The sequence below is a fragment of the Genypterus blacodes genome, unplaced genomic scaffold (assembly GCF_046128005.1).
Source record: "Genypterus blacodes isolate CSIRO-AG114 ecotype Tasmania unplaced genomic scaffold, CSIRO-AGI_Gbla_v1 ptg000055l_1, whole genome shotgun sequence".
Classification (NCBI taxonomy): Eukaryota; Metazoa; Chordata; class Actinopteri; order Ophidiiformes; family Ophidiidae; genus Genypterus; species Genypterus blacodes.
Window position 1 is genome coordinate 4,604,166 of NW_027466867.1, and position 16,143 is coordinate 4,620,308.

General features: G+C 50.3%; 1 protein-coding gene across 2 annotated transcripts in view; it reads right to left on the reverse strand.

Moving 5' to 3' along the window:
- Window positions 1-1,402: 1,402 nt before the first annotated feature.
- The window catches only part of svild (supervillin d), a 32,731-nt gene continuing 17,990 nt past the window's right edge, over window positions 1,403-16,143 (reverse strand). The window contains exons 5-29 of one of the 2 annotated variants that reach the window (XM_076151694.1): window positions 14,938-15,035; window positions 14,228-14,333; window positions 12,872-13,422; window positions 12,660-12,792; window positions 8,855-9,002; window positions 8,644-8,727; window positions 8,465-8,551; window positions 8,100-8,283; window positions 7,843-8,015; window positions 7,327-7,482; window positions 7,079-7,215; window positions 6,838-6,985; window positions 6,549-6,694; window positions 6,218-6,393; window positions 5,791-5,926; window positions 5,245-5,545; window positions 4,995-5,149; window positions 4,761-4,863; window positions 4,443-4,650; window positions 4,228-4,361; window positions 3,792-3,947; window positions 3,559-3,702; window positions 3,272-3,384; window positions 2,762-2,917; window positions 1,403-2,475 (exon numbers count right to left, since the gene is read on the reverse strand). In XM_076151694.1, coding sequence (XP_076007809.1) covers window positions 2,389-2,475; window positions 2,762-2,917; window positions 3,272-3,384; window positions 3,559-3,702; window positions 3,792-3,947; window positions 4,228-4,361; window positions 4,443-4,650; window positions 4,761-4,863; window positions 4,995-5,149; window positions 5,245-5,545; window positions 5,791-5,926; window positions 6,218-6,393; window positions 6,549-6,694; window positions 6,838-6,985; window positions 7,079-7,215; window positions 7,327-7,482; window positions 7,843-8,015; window positions 8,100-8,283; window positions 8,465-8,551; window positions 8,644-8,727; window positions 8,855-9,002; window positions 12,660-12,792; window positions 12,872-13,422; window positions 14,228-14,333; window positions 14,938-15,035 — 4,020 coding nt within the window. In that variant the 3' untranslated portion in view covers window positions 1,403-2,388. Of the gene's footprint in view, window positions 2,476-2,761; window positions 2,918-3,271; window positions 3,385-3,558; window positions 3,703-3,791; window positions 3,948-4,227; window positions 4,362-4,442; window positions 4,651-4,760; window positions 4,864-4,994; window positions 5,150-5,244; window positions 5,546-5,790; window positions 5,927-6,217; window positions 6,394-6,548; window positions 6,695-6,837; window positions 6,986-7,078; window positions 7,216-7,326; window positions 7,483-7,842; window positions 8,016-8,099; window positions 8,284-8,464; window positions 8,552-8,643; window positions 8,728-8,854; window positions 9,003-12,659; window positions 12,793-12,871; window positions 13,426-14,227; window positions 14,334-14,937; window positions 15,036-16,143 lie in introns of both variants that reach the window. The other variant, XM_076151693.1, reaches the window with a different exon arrangement.

Consider the following 16,143-nt stretch of genomic DNA (forward strand, 5'->3'; position numbering starts at 1 on the left):
CAAGGTTATTGCAGGTTTGTTTTGAGCCAATATCGCCTCCTGCACACTCTCACGCTCGACAATGGATTTTTCTTTTACCAAGGGCCTTGAGTTTCCGACAGATTAAAAACAAGAGATATGCTTTTCCTCTCCACTGAGCAAGGCACTAGAGCTTAGAGAACAACAATGGCAGGCTGGAGGTCTCACTTCACTAGACAGCTTTGTCTCCCATGCTTCACTTTTTAATTCAAGAGTTCAGACACATCACCGAACATTTTAAGTCAATCCAATGCAGTGAAACAGCCGATATGCTGATTTGGCTGATGGGCAAATATTGTTTTCCTCTCATCAAATCTTTCTGAAACCTGAATTGGGGGCTGATTGCTTCGCTCGCACTTCCTCAGGCTCAGGCCGGTTTCATTCTGCTGGAGCCTGATCAAAGCTCCAGTCTCCCCCATCCAGCTCATTCCGTGTGATGACTGAAACTCATCTGCGCCGTATTAGCAGCGACATTGTTCGCGGAGCGGCGGTAACACCTGAGCCCGGGGAGGCGCAGCGGTGCAAACTGATGGATGCGCGCAGGATGGGACGGCTCATAAATAAGAGAAGCGGCTGCTGCTGCTGCCTCCTGCCATCTGCTGTGTGTGTGTGTGTGTGTGTGTTGGCATCACGGAGGCGGGACGTGACGCTGCATCAGCACAGGGAGTGAAAGTAATCAACTACTACTTCCACTGTACTGTGTGTGTGTGTGTGTGTGTGTGTGTGTGTGTGACTGTGTGCTAATTGGACCCCGAGTGTGTGTGTGTGTGTGTGTGTGTGTATGTACGCCCAAATGCTCTTATTTGAGTTCCAAAACACGGACTTTCACTCATTAATTGTAGAAGATTATGTCACAATAAGGAGGCTCATGTATTGAATGTGAACGTTGGGCCGACAGCACCCCCTGGTGGTCACACATCAACTCGTCCTTTCTAATGCAGCAGCTTCCAAAAAAAAGAGGTTTCTGCAGAGGTTCCACCAAACAAAATCACACATTCATTCAACTGCTCAAATCTACAAATTCTCCCGAGCTTGGGTTCAGCTTGAATCAGCTACGGAAGCTTCCACAGACTACAGTGATGACATAATGAGGTGCAGGCTCGACACGAGTGGAGATAAAACATTGTTGTAGCAGCAGCGTACTGTACCAAGTCGCTCAAGCAGCACAGGCAGAAAAGAGCGACATCACAGCTGCAATGGTGTGAATATGAATGCAGAATATGCAAAGTGCCAGATCAGTCAAAGCAGAGACGCCGTGTATTTATAAGAGCTGTGATAATGTCATAGCAGCTACAAATGCAGAGCCTCGACTGGCAGATAAAAGGTCAATCGGTCATTAATTACAAATATGTTGTTCCATTCCAACAGTCCGGCACCAAATGAATGTGGTTTATCATTTTTATTTAAAATGAGGAAATCCTGAGCATGAGCGACTCGTTCCCCACAAACTCGGTGTTCATTTGTGTTTGCCGAGACAGAAAGGTTGGCGTGGTAACTATCCACATCATGGAAATGTCATCACAATACAAGCTGACACAGATTAGAATCATGCAGAGAATTTCATTAAGTGGTAACATCACAGAGAGACAGACCGACGTGTGTGTGTGTGTGTTCTCACTTTAACATACCAAACAGCTCAGAGTTTGCACTATGCATTTGTGCTTTCAGCTACGTTTATATAAAGGCGGTTTATACCACATTCACACACGCACACACTTTCATTCTCACACACACACACATAACACTTTTGAAGTTGCACATGTACACACACATTATACTGTTATAGATTGACACAGACATGAACAGTAAGATTTGTTTTGGTCCCAAACAACCAGGTGATCACGCCGCCAACAGCACTCACTTTTTTAAAATGACCTCAGATTACAGGCATTGTTCTCTCCGATTAGACTTTGTTTTTCCTTTGTCGTCTTCAATCCTTTGCCACCGTAGCCGAACGCTTTGATGCCGTTACACAGAAAGGGAGTCGATCGAATGTTAAATCAATGAGTAACTCTCAGAGAATTCCACCGCGGGCAATTTCAAACAAACACAACACATTCTCCCCCAAAACATCAAAGAAAGTTCTTTTAAGTATGTTACATATTTATAAGATGAGGGTATAACCATAGGGGGGAAACGTCTCACCTCCAGAGATTAACAATTGCACATAAATGTTGGCTAATACATTTCAAAACAGGAGGAAAGGGTTAAAAATGGCATTATAATACACAGATCAACATTTGAACAAAATTGTACACTCGCTTTTCCTTTACATGACCATGATGATGTAATGTGGAATAGAAAACGTAAGAAAAGCCGAACATAAAAAGCTCTTTGGCTCCGTTACCGCGGCCGGAGCGTGAAAGCGTTTTAAAACAAGCCTTTACTCTTCTTCAGATTCTTTTGCTTCCAGTTTGGCAGGGCGTTGAATTCCACTCGACTCATCTCCAGAAGCCTCTGAAACACACAGAGAGCACATCAAACGTCACAGCAGGCCTGTCAGCTCTGTCTGTGCCTGTGTGTGTGTGTGTGTGTGTGTGTGAAACAACATTTGGTCCTGACAAGCTAAGTGCTACAGTAATGGACTGGAAAGAAAACAAATACTGTGCTGGGACACGAGTTACACATCAGACAATGGAATACATGGCACCTTTGTTCCATTCTATTCCCACTTTTTCCTGCATTTTCCCTTCGTTCTTATTATCCTGCTGCTTCTGGTGACTTGGCAACTCGTGCTTTGTACCTTGAAGTCCTGGTCAGAGAGGTAATCCTCCAGGCGCAGAGGGTCCACGCCTTCTGGCAGCGGCTTACCGGTCAGCTCCTCGATGGAATACTGCTGCTTACTCAGCTTAGACAGAGCCTCCTTCACCAAGATCACTTTGTTCCTGGAGCCGCCAACCTGCACACACACACACACACACACACGTAAATATATGAGGCTGCATAATAATAAACTGAACTAACACCTGGACGTTAAAGGGAAAAACAAAAGCCACCGAGTCAGAGCAGAGGTCACGCAAACGGTTACTACATCAGCTCTGTCTGTATTCTGCTCTACACGAGACTCTGCTTGCTATTCAGCACATGGGCTTCATCTGTGCAGCTCCCAGTGAGTAAGACCACTCTGATTCTTTCTGTGATCAAATGGAAAACAGAAGGTTCTGCTGTGTGAGCTGTGATACCAGTAAAGCTCCCATTGAGCCTCAAACTGCTCGTATAAGAACAACACGGCAACACAAGAGATGTCTCCCACCTGTGCAGCAACACTGCTGTTCTTCTCCCAGTATGGGAAGATGTTGGTGAAGGTGAGGGGCTCACAGCCCGCCAGGATCAAGTAAGCCTGAGGGGGGCGCCGAGGGTTCTTCTCTGTAAAGTCAGACCACAGGATCGAGAGTGAAACAGGAATACAAAAATCAAAAACACTGAACATGAAAGGAAAGAACAGATAAGAGCATTTATCTTTGTAAGGCCATAAAATATTTCTCAACACATCAGAATACAATCATCAACTTCTCCGTCATGTGGCCTGTGACCTCTGACCTTTGCAGTAGTGCAGCACGGTCTCCATGGCGCACTTCCTCTCATTGTCCCAGCGCATCTTGGCCGAGCCGGTGCACTGTGTGTCGTCCGGCTGCCAGCCCTGCCACAGGTACACCTCCATGCGGTTATCCAGCAGGAACAGAGCTGGGCCAGGGAACAGGAAGTATAGCTGTGTGAACACATGATGATGATGCTGCTGCTGTGAGAACTGTTTGAGTGTGTTTGTGTGGTACCTGGCTGTTGCGTGGAGTAGAGGTTCTCCTGGAGGAAGGGCATCGCCATGACACCCTCCATCACCCTGGCGGGACACAGCTGCTCCTCCCCTTCAAACACTCCAGAACTCGCGCTGAGCCCGAAGAGACGGGCCGTGTAGTTGTACTTCCCCGGATCTGGGGGGGAGACACGGACACGGACGGACACACACACACACAAACTTGTAAAAAGCAGTTACAGCTCTTGATGCATTAGTGCAGAAAATGCTTCTTTTCTTCCAGTAGGTGGCAGCATTTACATTGTTTTGCCTTAGTCTTTTCTTCTCTCTAATATTTAGTCCACGTTGCTTTGTTAGTGGACATTACTGGTAGCTGGCGAGCGACGTGTTGGAGACCCCTGTCCTAATCCCTTTGAGTTCCTGGGTGTGATGCTGGGCCGGAGCAGATGAGGTCTCACCTTGCAGCATGCAGTCGTAGGCCTTCTTGTCTGGAAGGCCCAGAGCCTTCATGAAGTCTGCAGGCTCAGCCCCTTCCTGCACCTCCTCCACCTTCACCACGCTCCCGCTGCTCAGGCCCAATTCTGACGGACACCTTGTGAACACAGAAGGTCAAAGGTCAATTCACATAGTCCTCCGTATAAACTCGTTAAGGTTGGCTGTGCCGGCGCCTTACCTCTGCTTGAGTTTCTCCACAGCCCTGTTGGCGACCTCCCTGGCGCCGGCGTGCACCTTGCAGCCGTGCCACAGGAAGAGGCGGCACCTCTGCGTGTCCAGGAGCACCAGGCTGCCCCGGGAGCGCAGGCTGGTACAGTGGCAGTCCACCTCCACCAGTGAGGCCTCCACCTCCACCTCACCTCGTACGCAGAACAACCTCCACCTGTCTGCAGGGGGGAGGGGGGGATACGGTCACAGTTTAAAGGATTTCATCTCAAAATATGAAGGACTATCTTTAAACTCATCACAGGTAACGCCCGGTTTGTTTGTTTTGTACCTGTGTTATTGGCTCTATCCTCTCTGCTCCCCTTATGGATGATCAAACCTCCCTGGAAGAGCTGCAGGAAACATGGAGGCTCCTTCCCCTGGGTCACCAACACCTGGACAAAACAATCTGATGAAGAATTCCTCCTCCTCCTCCCTGAACAACTTGTCTTTAAGATCTTTGCAACATGTGAACGTTTTTATCAAAACAGGTTTTGATGATTTGGTGTGATGTAGTTGTGCTCACCTGCGCCCCCCTGTGGCTGCCCAGCTCCACCGTCATGAGAGCTGAGGTTCCCTTCTCGTTGACGCTGGAGTGGCGGCCCTGCCAGAAGAAACAGGCGATCCTCTCTCTCCCAGGACCGCCGCTGCTGTGCTCGCCGGGCTTCTGCCGCTTCCCCACTAACAAGAACACACAACCAGACCGTATGAACTTCATTTAAATACACCGGGACAACAAGCAAGTCATTCAGTTGGCTGAGCTGCTGATGACTCACCGATCGTGGTGACTGAATACTTCCAGCGGAGGATGTAGGCGTCGCACTCGTGCAGCTGGCCCAGGCTCTCCTCGGGCACTTCAGCCTCGCCGTGCTCTTCGATGTGCCAGGCGTCTACGGTTACCGAGGCCAACTCCGCCTGCCTCCGGTCCTCGTTCCGCACCAGGCCGTGGCCCCGCTGGACGTCCACGCCCTCCAGGACGCACTTCACCGGCTCCGGCTCGTTGTCCAGCAGCGCCCTGGTGTCGCACGGCTGCAGGTCCAAGTCGAACGAGCAGCGGGCGCCGGAATTTACAGGGCTCTGAGAAGACAAAGAGAAGAGCGGGATTATCTACAGAACAGAAAAGGGAAAACCCTTGGAGTTTGAGGCCACAGGGCGACAGCAATTCAGACTTAATAGAGAGGAAAGTATTCATTACCCTGACACGAGTAACACTATCAGTCAGGCAGAACAACAAGCTTGTTTCCTCTACCTTTCTACCCCACTGTGTGTCATCATCTCTCACAATTCCACCTGCCACTTGGAACCGGGCCAGTTTTGATTACCTTGACTTCCTCGGCGGCGGCGGCCTCCTCCTTCTTCCTCTCCGCCCAGTCCAGGAACTTCTCTCTGAACAGCGCCGTCTCGTTGTGCTCCGACAGCCTGCCGAAGAGGGTCCAGCTAGGACGGCCCTCCCCCTGCCTGCGGATCACACACACACACACACACACACACACACACACACACACACACACACACACACACACACACACACACACACACACACACACACACACACACACACACACACACACACACACACACACACACAGAAAAGGCTGTCAGTTGTACTAATAAGGTAGAACCACTAGGGGATCACATAACACAACTGATAAAATCAAAGCTTTGGTTCACACAGGGGTGAAGACAAATGAAAAACAATCTGATACACAATAACCCAACCATGGGGGTTCTTTGGCTCGTCACACTCACTTTGGGACGTCCGTGTTGGTGATGGAGGCGTCTAGGGGGTTGACCCTGCAGTCGCTGTAGTCGTAGCTGCCGCCGAAGAGCTGCTTGCCCAGTTTGACGGCCACCTTCCTGTCACCCAGGGACACGTCCTTGCCGTGCCACACGTACACCTCGCCACCAAAGTCAAAGACCAGGACCTGGGGGTGGAGGAAGAGGCAGGAGGAAGGTTTGGTGGTTGAAAGTAGGAAGGAAGGGAGTAAGGGGAAAAACTTACTTGATTCTGAAAGAGTCCCCCCCCCTCCCCAAACAGTTTCCAGACTTCCTTGCGGCCCTATAATCCCTCTGCTCTTACCTCTTTAGAGTTCAGCAAGGAGACGCTGGGGATCGAGGCCCAAGCGTCTTCGTGAGGAACCAGTTTGTCTCCCTGGAGTCTGTACACACCAATGGAGTCGACCACGCCGCTCTCATACAGCTCGTCCTCCTCTGGCTCCCCGGCCCCTAAAGAGCGCACACACACACGCGCACACACAGTGAAACTACAGCACATTGGCTCACCGTGGCTTCCTCCTTCTTCTGAGCCACAATAAACTGTAATGTCACAGATACAGAGCCAGAACGGGACGTGTGAGCGGGGTGTGCACCTATGTACGGAGTCTTTCCTCCCAGTAGGCTCCAGAACTCTTTGGCCCATCTGTTGTCAGTGTTGATGCCCTCCTCCAGCACCGTCACCTGCGGAGCCTTGCAGCCGAGGTCCCTCTTGGCCTGAACGAACGACGCCATCTCCGACGCCTAGACGCAAACACTCCACAGGTTAGACTCCTGGGCCGGGCTGTGACTTGGAGGAATTTAAAAGTACGATGAACCTATTTCCGAAATGTTTACCTTCGCTTTCTCTATGACGTTGGCAAACTCGCCGCTCCAGACAAAGCAGTGCTTCGGCGTTATGAGGAGGTAGCAGTCACCGCTGTTTAGAGAGGCGGCCTTGGGCTCCACTAAACGCACCTGGATGTGTCTCCGACCTGCACGCGACATATACACGCCCCTCTGGGATTAGACACGCCCACTTATGTGTTATCCTGACACATTGTATACATGCTTTATTGCATTGTGCACTTTGCTCCGGTTCAAACCTTTGATCCGGATCAGCATGAGCTTGTTGAAGGGCACGGCGCTGTTGTTGGTCACCACATCGGTGGACTTCACGCTCCGCAGGCTGACCTTGCGGAAGTTCTCCTTGCTGGCGAGGCCGGCCAAGGCCACGTCAGCCAGGTTGGAGTGCTTCGCCACTGAGCGGGGACAGAAGACGAGATGATCAATGAAGCAGAATACTGAGGTGACATGTTGTGTTTAAAGACTCCTCTATTAACGTCTGCCATCTCAACGAGTTCAGGTCAGTAATAAGTTTCGATTATAGTTTAGGAGAGCAAGGGAATGTGTTTCATCTTTCAGGTGAGTTCTACTATACAGCCTTACACAACTGTGGTTCCTCATTGAAACCTGTGAATACGTCACTGTGCTCGAAGTAGTAAGTGCAGAACACACATTCAGAGGAAGTGGAAGGTTATGGACTTTCGAAAAGAGATGCAGAACCTAATAAGGAGCTCCGCCACATGTGGTCTCTGTTTACGAGCGAGGAGGCGTCTTACTCCGCTCCACTTGGATCCTCTTGGTCTCCACTGTGGCCACGTTGAGCCTCTGTTCGGTGTAGACCTGCCGGATGTCGTTTCGGGCAGCCAAAGCCCTCAGAGGGTTCCTGGAGCCCTGGTTCCGTCTGGGCGGTCGCACTGCACGCTTGTGTTCCGCTACGGCTGAAGTGAGTCTGGATTCACACACGGACGCACACAGTGTCAACATAAGGGTGTAAAAATATATTGTATTTATCCTTTGTTTATTATAAACTTACTTTGGCGTGTTGGCCTTGATGTTGCTCAGATCCTCCTCGGTCATGACCACACTGGAGTTCTGGAGTGTCGTAGGCGAGACGGATTTGTAGAAGTTGCCGAACGTCTCGTCGTCGTCCAGGGTCATCACCTCCTTCTCCGTCTCTGCCGTCACCTCGATGGTGGACGTGGCGCTTTTGCCCACGCCTGACCGGCCCGCCGCCACAGGAAACAGGAAAGAAGGAAGGAAAAGGAAGTGTTACACAGCTCATCAGGTCAGAAAGCAGGTCAGAGTACAGCCATGTTGGATATCCTGTCCCTTGCAGCTCTATGATAGTAACACACACTCTCCTGTTGGAAAATAAAACAAGAAACGGGGGGTCTGTACCTTTATTGTGAAGCTTGTCTAGGAAAGACTCCAGCTTGTCCAGACGTTTATCACCTTCCACCTTTGCGGCGGTTCTACTGGAGATTTCTGTCCAGCAGAAACAAACAGAGTCTCAGAGCTGGACTGGATCTGACATTACGCTTCTGTGTAAGGATCAAGATAGTCATGCCTGGCTGTACCTTCATGTGGCTTCACAGGCGTGGCATTCGATTTCTTCAGGGAGATAAGTGGCGACTCGTCCCTCCCCGTGTCGGTAACGAGACCTGGAGGAGTAAAGAGAGCGAGTCACCCTCTTGTGTCACCGCACAATGAGTGTGTGCAGACGGCACAAGTGGCAAAATAGGGGGGAAAGTACGAGACACAAACGGACGGCCGCTGTAGTAGACGTACCTTTCCTCGCCATGCGTCCGGCGACCGTGAACTGCACGGAGTCGTTGGCGGCCCCTTTGCCTTTGTTCTTCCACTGCTCCTCCTTCTCCTTCAGGACCTTCATCCTGTCTGCCAGCGACACCTTGGTCCCCACGTCCACGCCCGATTTCTGCAGGTAACATTTAGCATTTGAGTTAGTTTGTTTCATTTAAAGGAAGTGCGGGTGGGAGAAGAAGAGAAGTTACTGGAAGTGACGCACATAATCCGACCTGCCTTTTAAATCAAGCTCCCTGTACGCCTTCTTTTACAATGTGAACCCTAATTCTTAACACAAAAAAGACTCAACTTTGTTCACAGGAACGCCGGTGCCAAAAGTCTAACGCCATCCATCATCCTGCACAGTTTCTCCTTTGTGATTTACTCAGACTGCCACTTTTACACCTGGATTCCACCATTAAAAGTAAATTAACACAGGTTTACTGGACCCACTGGTCCCGTTGGCCCACAACAGCAATGTGAGAGTAATTAATGATATTGTACTCTTAAATATCTGTGAACTGTTTTATGGTCTGGCATGTGTGTGTTTTCTTGCCACCCCCGCACTCGCTCATTGCTAATAACGACGAGGAATTCATCTGCCGTCATGCAGCGGTGGCGTCCTTTCTGCGGCTCGGACGCAGGAACATGACTCACATGAGATCTGTTGGACGCAACTTTGTCGTAATTCACAGCAAGTTTAGGACATAATTAACTGGAATCGGTCGGCAAGTGGAAAGAAAAGCTGCTGCTGAAACTTTCCTTTACACACCCTTTGCCAACACACAAACTATACACACAGAAAAACATTGAATATTGTCACGGCGTTAACTCTTTAAGCTTGACGATCACGAGAGGAGATGTCATATATGGGTTATAGAATCGATACTGAAAAGCTATTTTGATGAGTTTAGTATTGATGAATATAACTTTTCTAGTTGTCTTCAGCTATTCGTTAACAATATTGACCACATGACAGTTCAGTCCATTAGGTCAGATGAGATTCTCTACAGACGTGTGTGATCCATCAAAACACAATGTACATGTCACAGGGCCCTAAAGCTCTAGACGTTTTACACGGCCGCCCCAAGCTCCAAGCCCCCATCTCTGCAGTGGATCAGAGAGGGGAAATACCTTGGCCTGACAGGACCCCAGAGAGCTGGAGGGGAGAGGGGGGGGGGGGAGGGAGGCCGGGGCCTGAAAACCCCACAGGAAACTATTTTTCTCAGCCCTGCCTTACTGTACCGACGCAGGCAGCGCCTCGGCCAAACCGCAGACACTGAGGGTCAGCAAACCGCATTCGTGTAGCAGGAGCGGTAAACCCAGAGCGCCAGAGTGAGAGATTGTGTGAGAGATTGTCCAGAAAGCAGATAAAGAAACGAAAGAACAAAACAAAACTAAACAAACTGAGCAAACTTGATCTGCGTCTTTGCAGAGAGGCACATACCTTCAGAGACGGGGAAAGGTGGACAGGCAGGTGTCAAAGAAAGGGCGAAAGAGTCCTGAGGTGAAGACAGGGGGATACTGGAGAGAGCGGTGAAGGAAGGAGACGGGAGGACAGGAGGAAGAGAGAAAGGAAAGGAAAGGCAAATTAACCAGAGAGAAAATCGAGGAGGAAGAGTACAGGAGGTCAAAGCAAAACATTCGCGTCTGGAGGCGGCCGGCAGGTTTCGGCAGATCAAAAGAAGAGAGCAGGGGCGGTTCAGAGCCCCGCACCAAGCCTGGGAGGATGGGAGCGAGGGTGGGAAAGAGAAAGGGGAAACGAACCACAACAATGAGAGAGGAGAAAGCAAAAGCCGTAAATAGAAAGCAACGAGTGTCTGAATCACTCCGGTTCATGTGCATGTGAAACTAGAGACCTCTTTTAACTCCGTCATAGAAATGATTCCACCACTTATCCCGTCAAAACGCTCAAGGCCCTTTTAAAAAAAAATATACGACATCGTTAATACGCCCGAGAGCTCGTGATCCCCGAGACATTTCCATGGGAATCGCGGCACCGGAGACGCCGTATTCCCACTGATCCTTAGCGCCGACGGGCTGGAGGGCCGTGCGGGGGAGTGGCCGCGTGTCAGGGCGGCGAGTGTGCTGAGAGACGGCAGGCAGATCTCTACTGAGTCACTGCTGAGGCACGAACCTCAAGGCACACGGAGGCAAAACACTGGAGCGGATGAAAACAAAACAAGAGGGATTTTGCCCATAAGCCTCAGTTAAAAGTATAACTGAGGCTTTTTGCATTAGAAACGTCAAACAGGGCAATCGAGCTTCATTTAAGGAATTCAGCTTGTGTGTTAAATGTACACGCAGAAAAGCTGCGCAGGCTTTAACAGGAAACATCTGGAGGTGGTGGGGAGATGGCGGCGTTGTGCAGCGTTTGCGGGGCCGCGATCCCCGGCTCTCCCAGAAACCAACTGGGGAGCAATAACATCTGCACCTGCAAAGCACATTCTGCTTTTGCTTTGCTCCGCGCTGAAACCACCTTTTCCTCCAAACACACACAGAAATCCAAGCCCCGTATCAGATGGCACCGAGCGAGCGGTTGCCAGGCTGTTTCTCTATCTGCAGCTATGACCTCATTTGGCTTCTGCAGCTACGACGGCCGAGCCTTTGTTTAGCTGTGCAAACAAAGCTGATTTGACCGGACTGGACTTTACGGTGTGTGTGCGACAGCGGGACTCGACGGCGATAACCTCATGGCGAAAAAGGGCAGAGATCAGTGAGGTGCCGGCTCAGCCACGTGTTAATGCGAAAGAGAAGAACTCTTCTACCGCGAGTGGAAGCGGATCAAATTCACGGATGTGGTGTTGAATCATCCTGATGGAGACACGCCACAGAAATACAAAATGACATCAGATTCCTAATGAACTGGGGATTTGTTGGGAATTTCTGGCCGCCTGCACGCAGTCATTCTTCTGACCCTGCATTTGTCGTTGTAACTAAATCAGGCCTTATCTTATTTGAAAACGCTGGACGTGCCCATTTCCAGGCCCCGAGCAGTTTCGTTCTGAGGTTAGGTCATGTTTGGAAGGAGGATGAGCCCAGGCCGACCGGGCGAATCCTCCAGGAGGCTCACTGATGCAGACAGACCTCCAGTCAGGGGGATGACAAAATGGAGATGACATCACTTCAAACTTAGTGTCCAATTAAATGTTACAGTACTTTGTCAGAGCTCCACGCACCGCAGATATGGGCTTTCCACTCCATCATCTCATACTCGTCCCTGTGATGGTCATAACGGACCGCGGTGTTAGCGATCTCGGCTTTTCCGGGAGGATCCCCAGAACGCCCTGAAGTCTTTTGCAACAGTGTGACAGAACATTTGCACCTTTGTACGACTGAACAAATCTCTGCAGAGGACAAAGCCTCGCTCGCAGAAGGCCGTAACGAGGCTTTGCCAATTTTTTTTTGGGGGGGGAGGAAAAAAGGTCAGGCCAGCAAAGGAGAGCAGGCATAAGCTTGGAAACGGTTCAAGATGTGGTCATAGTGTTGGATTTTATTTTTTACAAGGGGGGCGAGAGAGAGAGAGGCGTGTTCCTCTTTGGGAGGCCGGCTCAGCCCCGGGGTTACGGCTTAGGACCCGCCGCTCCCAAACGTGTTCCGCCAGAGTCCCGCCCCGCTCTTGGCAGTATCTCGGGGAGGTGGAAATATGCCGGAGGAGAGGAGGAAAACGCATCCATGGAGTAAAACCTTTCTGTCCGTGTGTCAGAGGACGAGTCTAAATATGAAACAGTATCTTGGAAAAGCGATGCACCCTCACACGACGACATGAAATCCACTGAGGCCCTTTTACCTTTTTCATCCAGGCGTTCTCAGCACCTTGGAGCTGGTTGAAGCGGTCGGCTAATGGCGTCTGGACCACTTCAGAGGGCTTGACCTTCTTGACTCGCTGCTTCTTCTCCTCTGCACCAGTCAACTCTGTTAACCTACAGAGAGGAATAAGCACTTTTATTCTTCTTCTCCTTCATTGATATTGACGGTGTGTTGTTGGCGCCGCATACTGACCTCTCTTTGAGCGAGGAGCCCAGGCTCTCGTCCAAGCTGCTGTCCAGCTCCTCCCCGTCCTCAGACACTGACGGGGTCTTCTCAAAGCTCTCGTCAGGCGAGGAGCTCTGCATCTCCTCTAAACTCCCCCGACTGCCGCTGCTACTGCTGCCCTGCCGCTGCTGTCTGCCGGCACTCAAACTCCCTCCATCTGTGCTATCCAGAGCCAATGATTCATCCTCTTCATCCTCATCATCTTTTTCCCAATTGACTTCTTCTTCCTCCTCCTCCTCCTCCTCCTCCTCCTCCTCCTCCTCATCTATCTCCTCTTCACTTTCAGAGTGACTGAGGGTGACGCTGCTCTGTCGGGCCAGTGTGACGCCGGGCGCCGAGCCCTCGCTGTGGTCCGACTCCACGCTGGTGGAGCGACTCTTCTTCAGGATTCCCTTGATGCCCGGCGGGCCCGAGTCTTGGCGCTGCAGCGAGACGGGCTGGCAGGGGGGCAAGGGAGGGGGGGAGGCATCTCTGTCCCTGCTGGAGGGGGGCGCTCTGTCAGAGAGGAGACTGGAATTCTGCTGCAGAGAGAAAGAGAGGGGGAGAGAGAGAGAGAGAGAGAGAGAGAGACAGTCAGCCATGATACTTCCAACACAGCAAACAGTATATTATGAAGTTGATTAAAGTGAATATAATCCACAATATTGTGACAGAGTTGTCTTTTGTCAGCTCATGTGCAATTAATGTTTATCTGTAGTGATTTTCAGACACACATGTTAACAAAAAACAGATGTTCTGTCAATTTCTGCTGTGTTTGTGAGTCACTGAAGTCTGTTTTGTGTCCAGGTTACTGACATGGAACGCAAAAGTCAGTCTTAGAACACATTTGCCATTAATTGCCTAAAGAAAACACACAGACGGCTCAGGGGATGTGATCATGCGTCAGAAATGCCCGGGTCTTACGTTCATCACGATGGTTACATGATATTAGGGGGATGAAACGTGGAATCCACAATGTGCAGTGATGCAAACCAGACAAAGCCACTTTAAGTGTGTGTTAAATGTGGTATCACTTAGAAGACTTGGAAGAACAGCAGGCGCCTCACTGACAGGTCAAAGGTTATGGGAAAGAGTGCTGATGTGGTGCTGGGGGGGGCCAGGGGGGTGAAGAAAGACACAGATAGTGAAGCCAGCTGAGTGTGTGACCCAGGTGGTCTCCTTACATGAAAAACACCAGGATGCAGAGTGTGTTTGTATATGTGCACACACACTTTGGGAAGTAATCTGGCAAGAACTTATGAGATAATATTTTCTTTAATGAGAGATAACATTGTAGTGTGAAACTCACAGTTAAACAACACGCAGATTTAAAACAACACCGACCTTCTCCTCTTTCTCCGTTGCGGAAACACATTCCCGGCGCTTCCACCGAGGTTCGTCGGCGGTCTCGCTCACTTCCTTCTCAGGCGTCACGCACGTCTTCAGCAGGCTGGAGGAAGAAAACAAAAAATTGAGTTTGCACCATCTCGGCGTCTACAGCTGACAGTCAAACAATGACACACACACACACACACACACACACGCACACACACAGTGGAGTGCTGTAACCGCTGGAGACTTCTCTCTGGGTTTTTAAATACCATCTGGCTCTCACTGCTGCAGCTATTCCCGTAGCCTGAATCTGGTTTGCATCTCCATGGCGACCACAGTGTGTTTGAAGCGCATGTACGTGCGTGTGTGTGCGTGTGTGTATGTGTGTGGTATCTCAGGTATGCTCTGCAGGTTTATCTCGCTTATCTCCTCAGCTGTTTGCTTGTGTAGACAATTTCAATTTGCCGGCGATTTCCTGTTTGACTGCCAGTTAGTGGATTGGTTCTATACGTGTGGATCGCACCATATGTGGTTAAAGTGATTACTTTGCTGGTAGAACACAAGACTGCATTGAGAGTTAAAATGGAGTTAGTCTAATAAACGCTCGGGCCGCAGAGGCGCTTGATTACATTACAGTTACTGTAAGTCAACACACGTGACAATTCTGTTACCCAATTAGAGGTGAAACTCAGTTCTGGCACAATGTCTGCACCTCTCCCCACCTGGTAGACGCTGCCTCTTCCTCGCCTGTGGTAGGCCGCTGCCTCAAGCCGTCTTTGTCACGGCGACCTCTGCTTCCGTCCTCCGTCCCTTCCCACTCCTACAGAGAGAGAGAGAGAGAGAGAGAGAGAGAGTGGGGAGAGTTCAGGAGGTTGTTTGTTTGTTTGAGATTGTGAACTGGGGGCCCTGCAGGAAAAGAGCCAGTTACTATCAGCCCACCCTGAGCACATACAGTAAAATCTAAATTTAAAAGCACAGAGATACACTGTGGGTGTTTTCCACATTAAAGCAAAGGGCCCTCGAGGGAGCTACCATTAAGTTGCTTCATCCCCCTTTGAACCGAGGTTAAACATTGCTTTAGTGGAGCCTCTGTCCAACGGACCTGAGGAGTCTCAAGTGCAGGCTAACGTAACGGACGTACTGTGTGTTTACAAGCCACTTTTCTATTCAAACAATGTGTGAATGTACGCAAGGGAAGAGATTTCAACAGGGGATATAAAAAGAAAGACGAGCTTTGCTGCATTCACTGTGAGCCCTGCAGGTGTTTGAGTCATCAGCCTGAGCAGACCGGGTGAAGACAAGTAGAGCCACAGCTGAGTGGATACCAAATAAAAGAAATGGCTTATGGAGAAGAAAAGGGTCAAATACCGGAGAGGACTGGAACAAAGACATGTAGCAGCATCTTTATATGAGCTACGTCCTCCTCAGACGTTTCTGTGCTCGAACTTCACAGCCTTCATTCATGTCGGAAAGCAGACGCACGGCTGCTGCGACCTCATAACTCAGCTTCTCCCGCTGGAGACACTGACTCACTGGCGTTCGACGGGGGGGACGCCTCCATTTTCTTTAGCCGAGAAAAATGAAGACGGGGCAGACTTATTTGTCATCACCGGGGTCTCATATTTCAATTTGGAGTGGGAGGCAGGGAGGGAGGCAGGTAAGACAGAGGAGAGGGCACAGAGGAGGAAGAGTGTGACAGGGCCCTTTGTTTCCGAGCCGTGTTTTCCCAGCAGCTTTTGGTTATGGAGACTCGCTGCCATCTGGGTTCACTTGGCTGAGCCTTGGCACCGCTCCTGCCTCCGACGAAGGCTGAGGCAGAGCCGCTCCGACCGAGCTATTTCCATCCGCTATCGTGAAATCTAACTGCTTGTGAAACCTCCGCACAGTCAAGTCAAGAAAGACAGATGCGCTGTTCGTCTCTCTGCCGA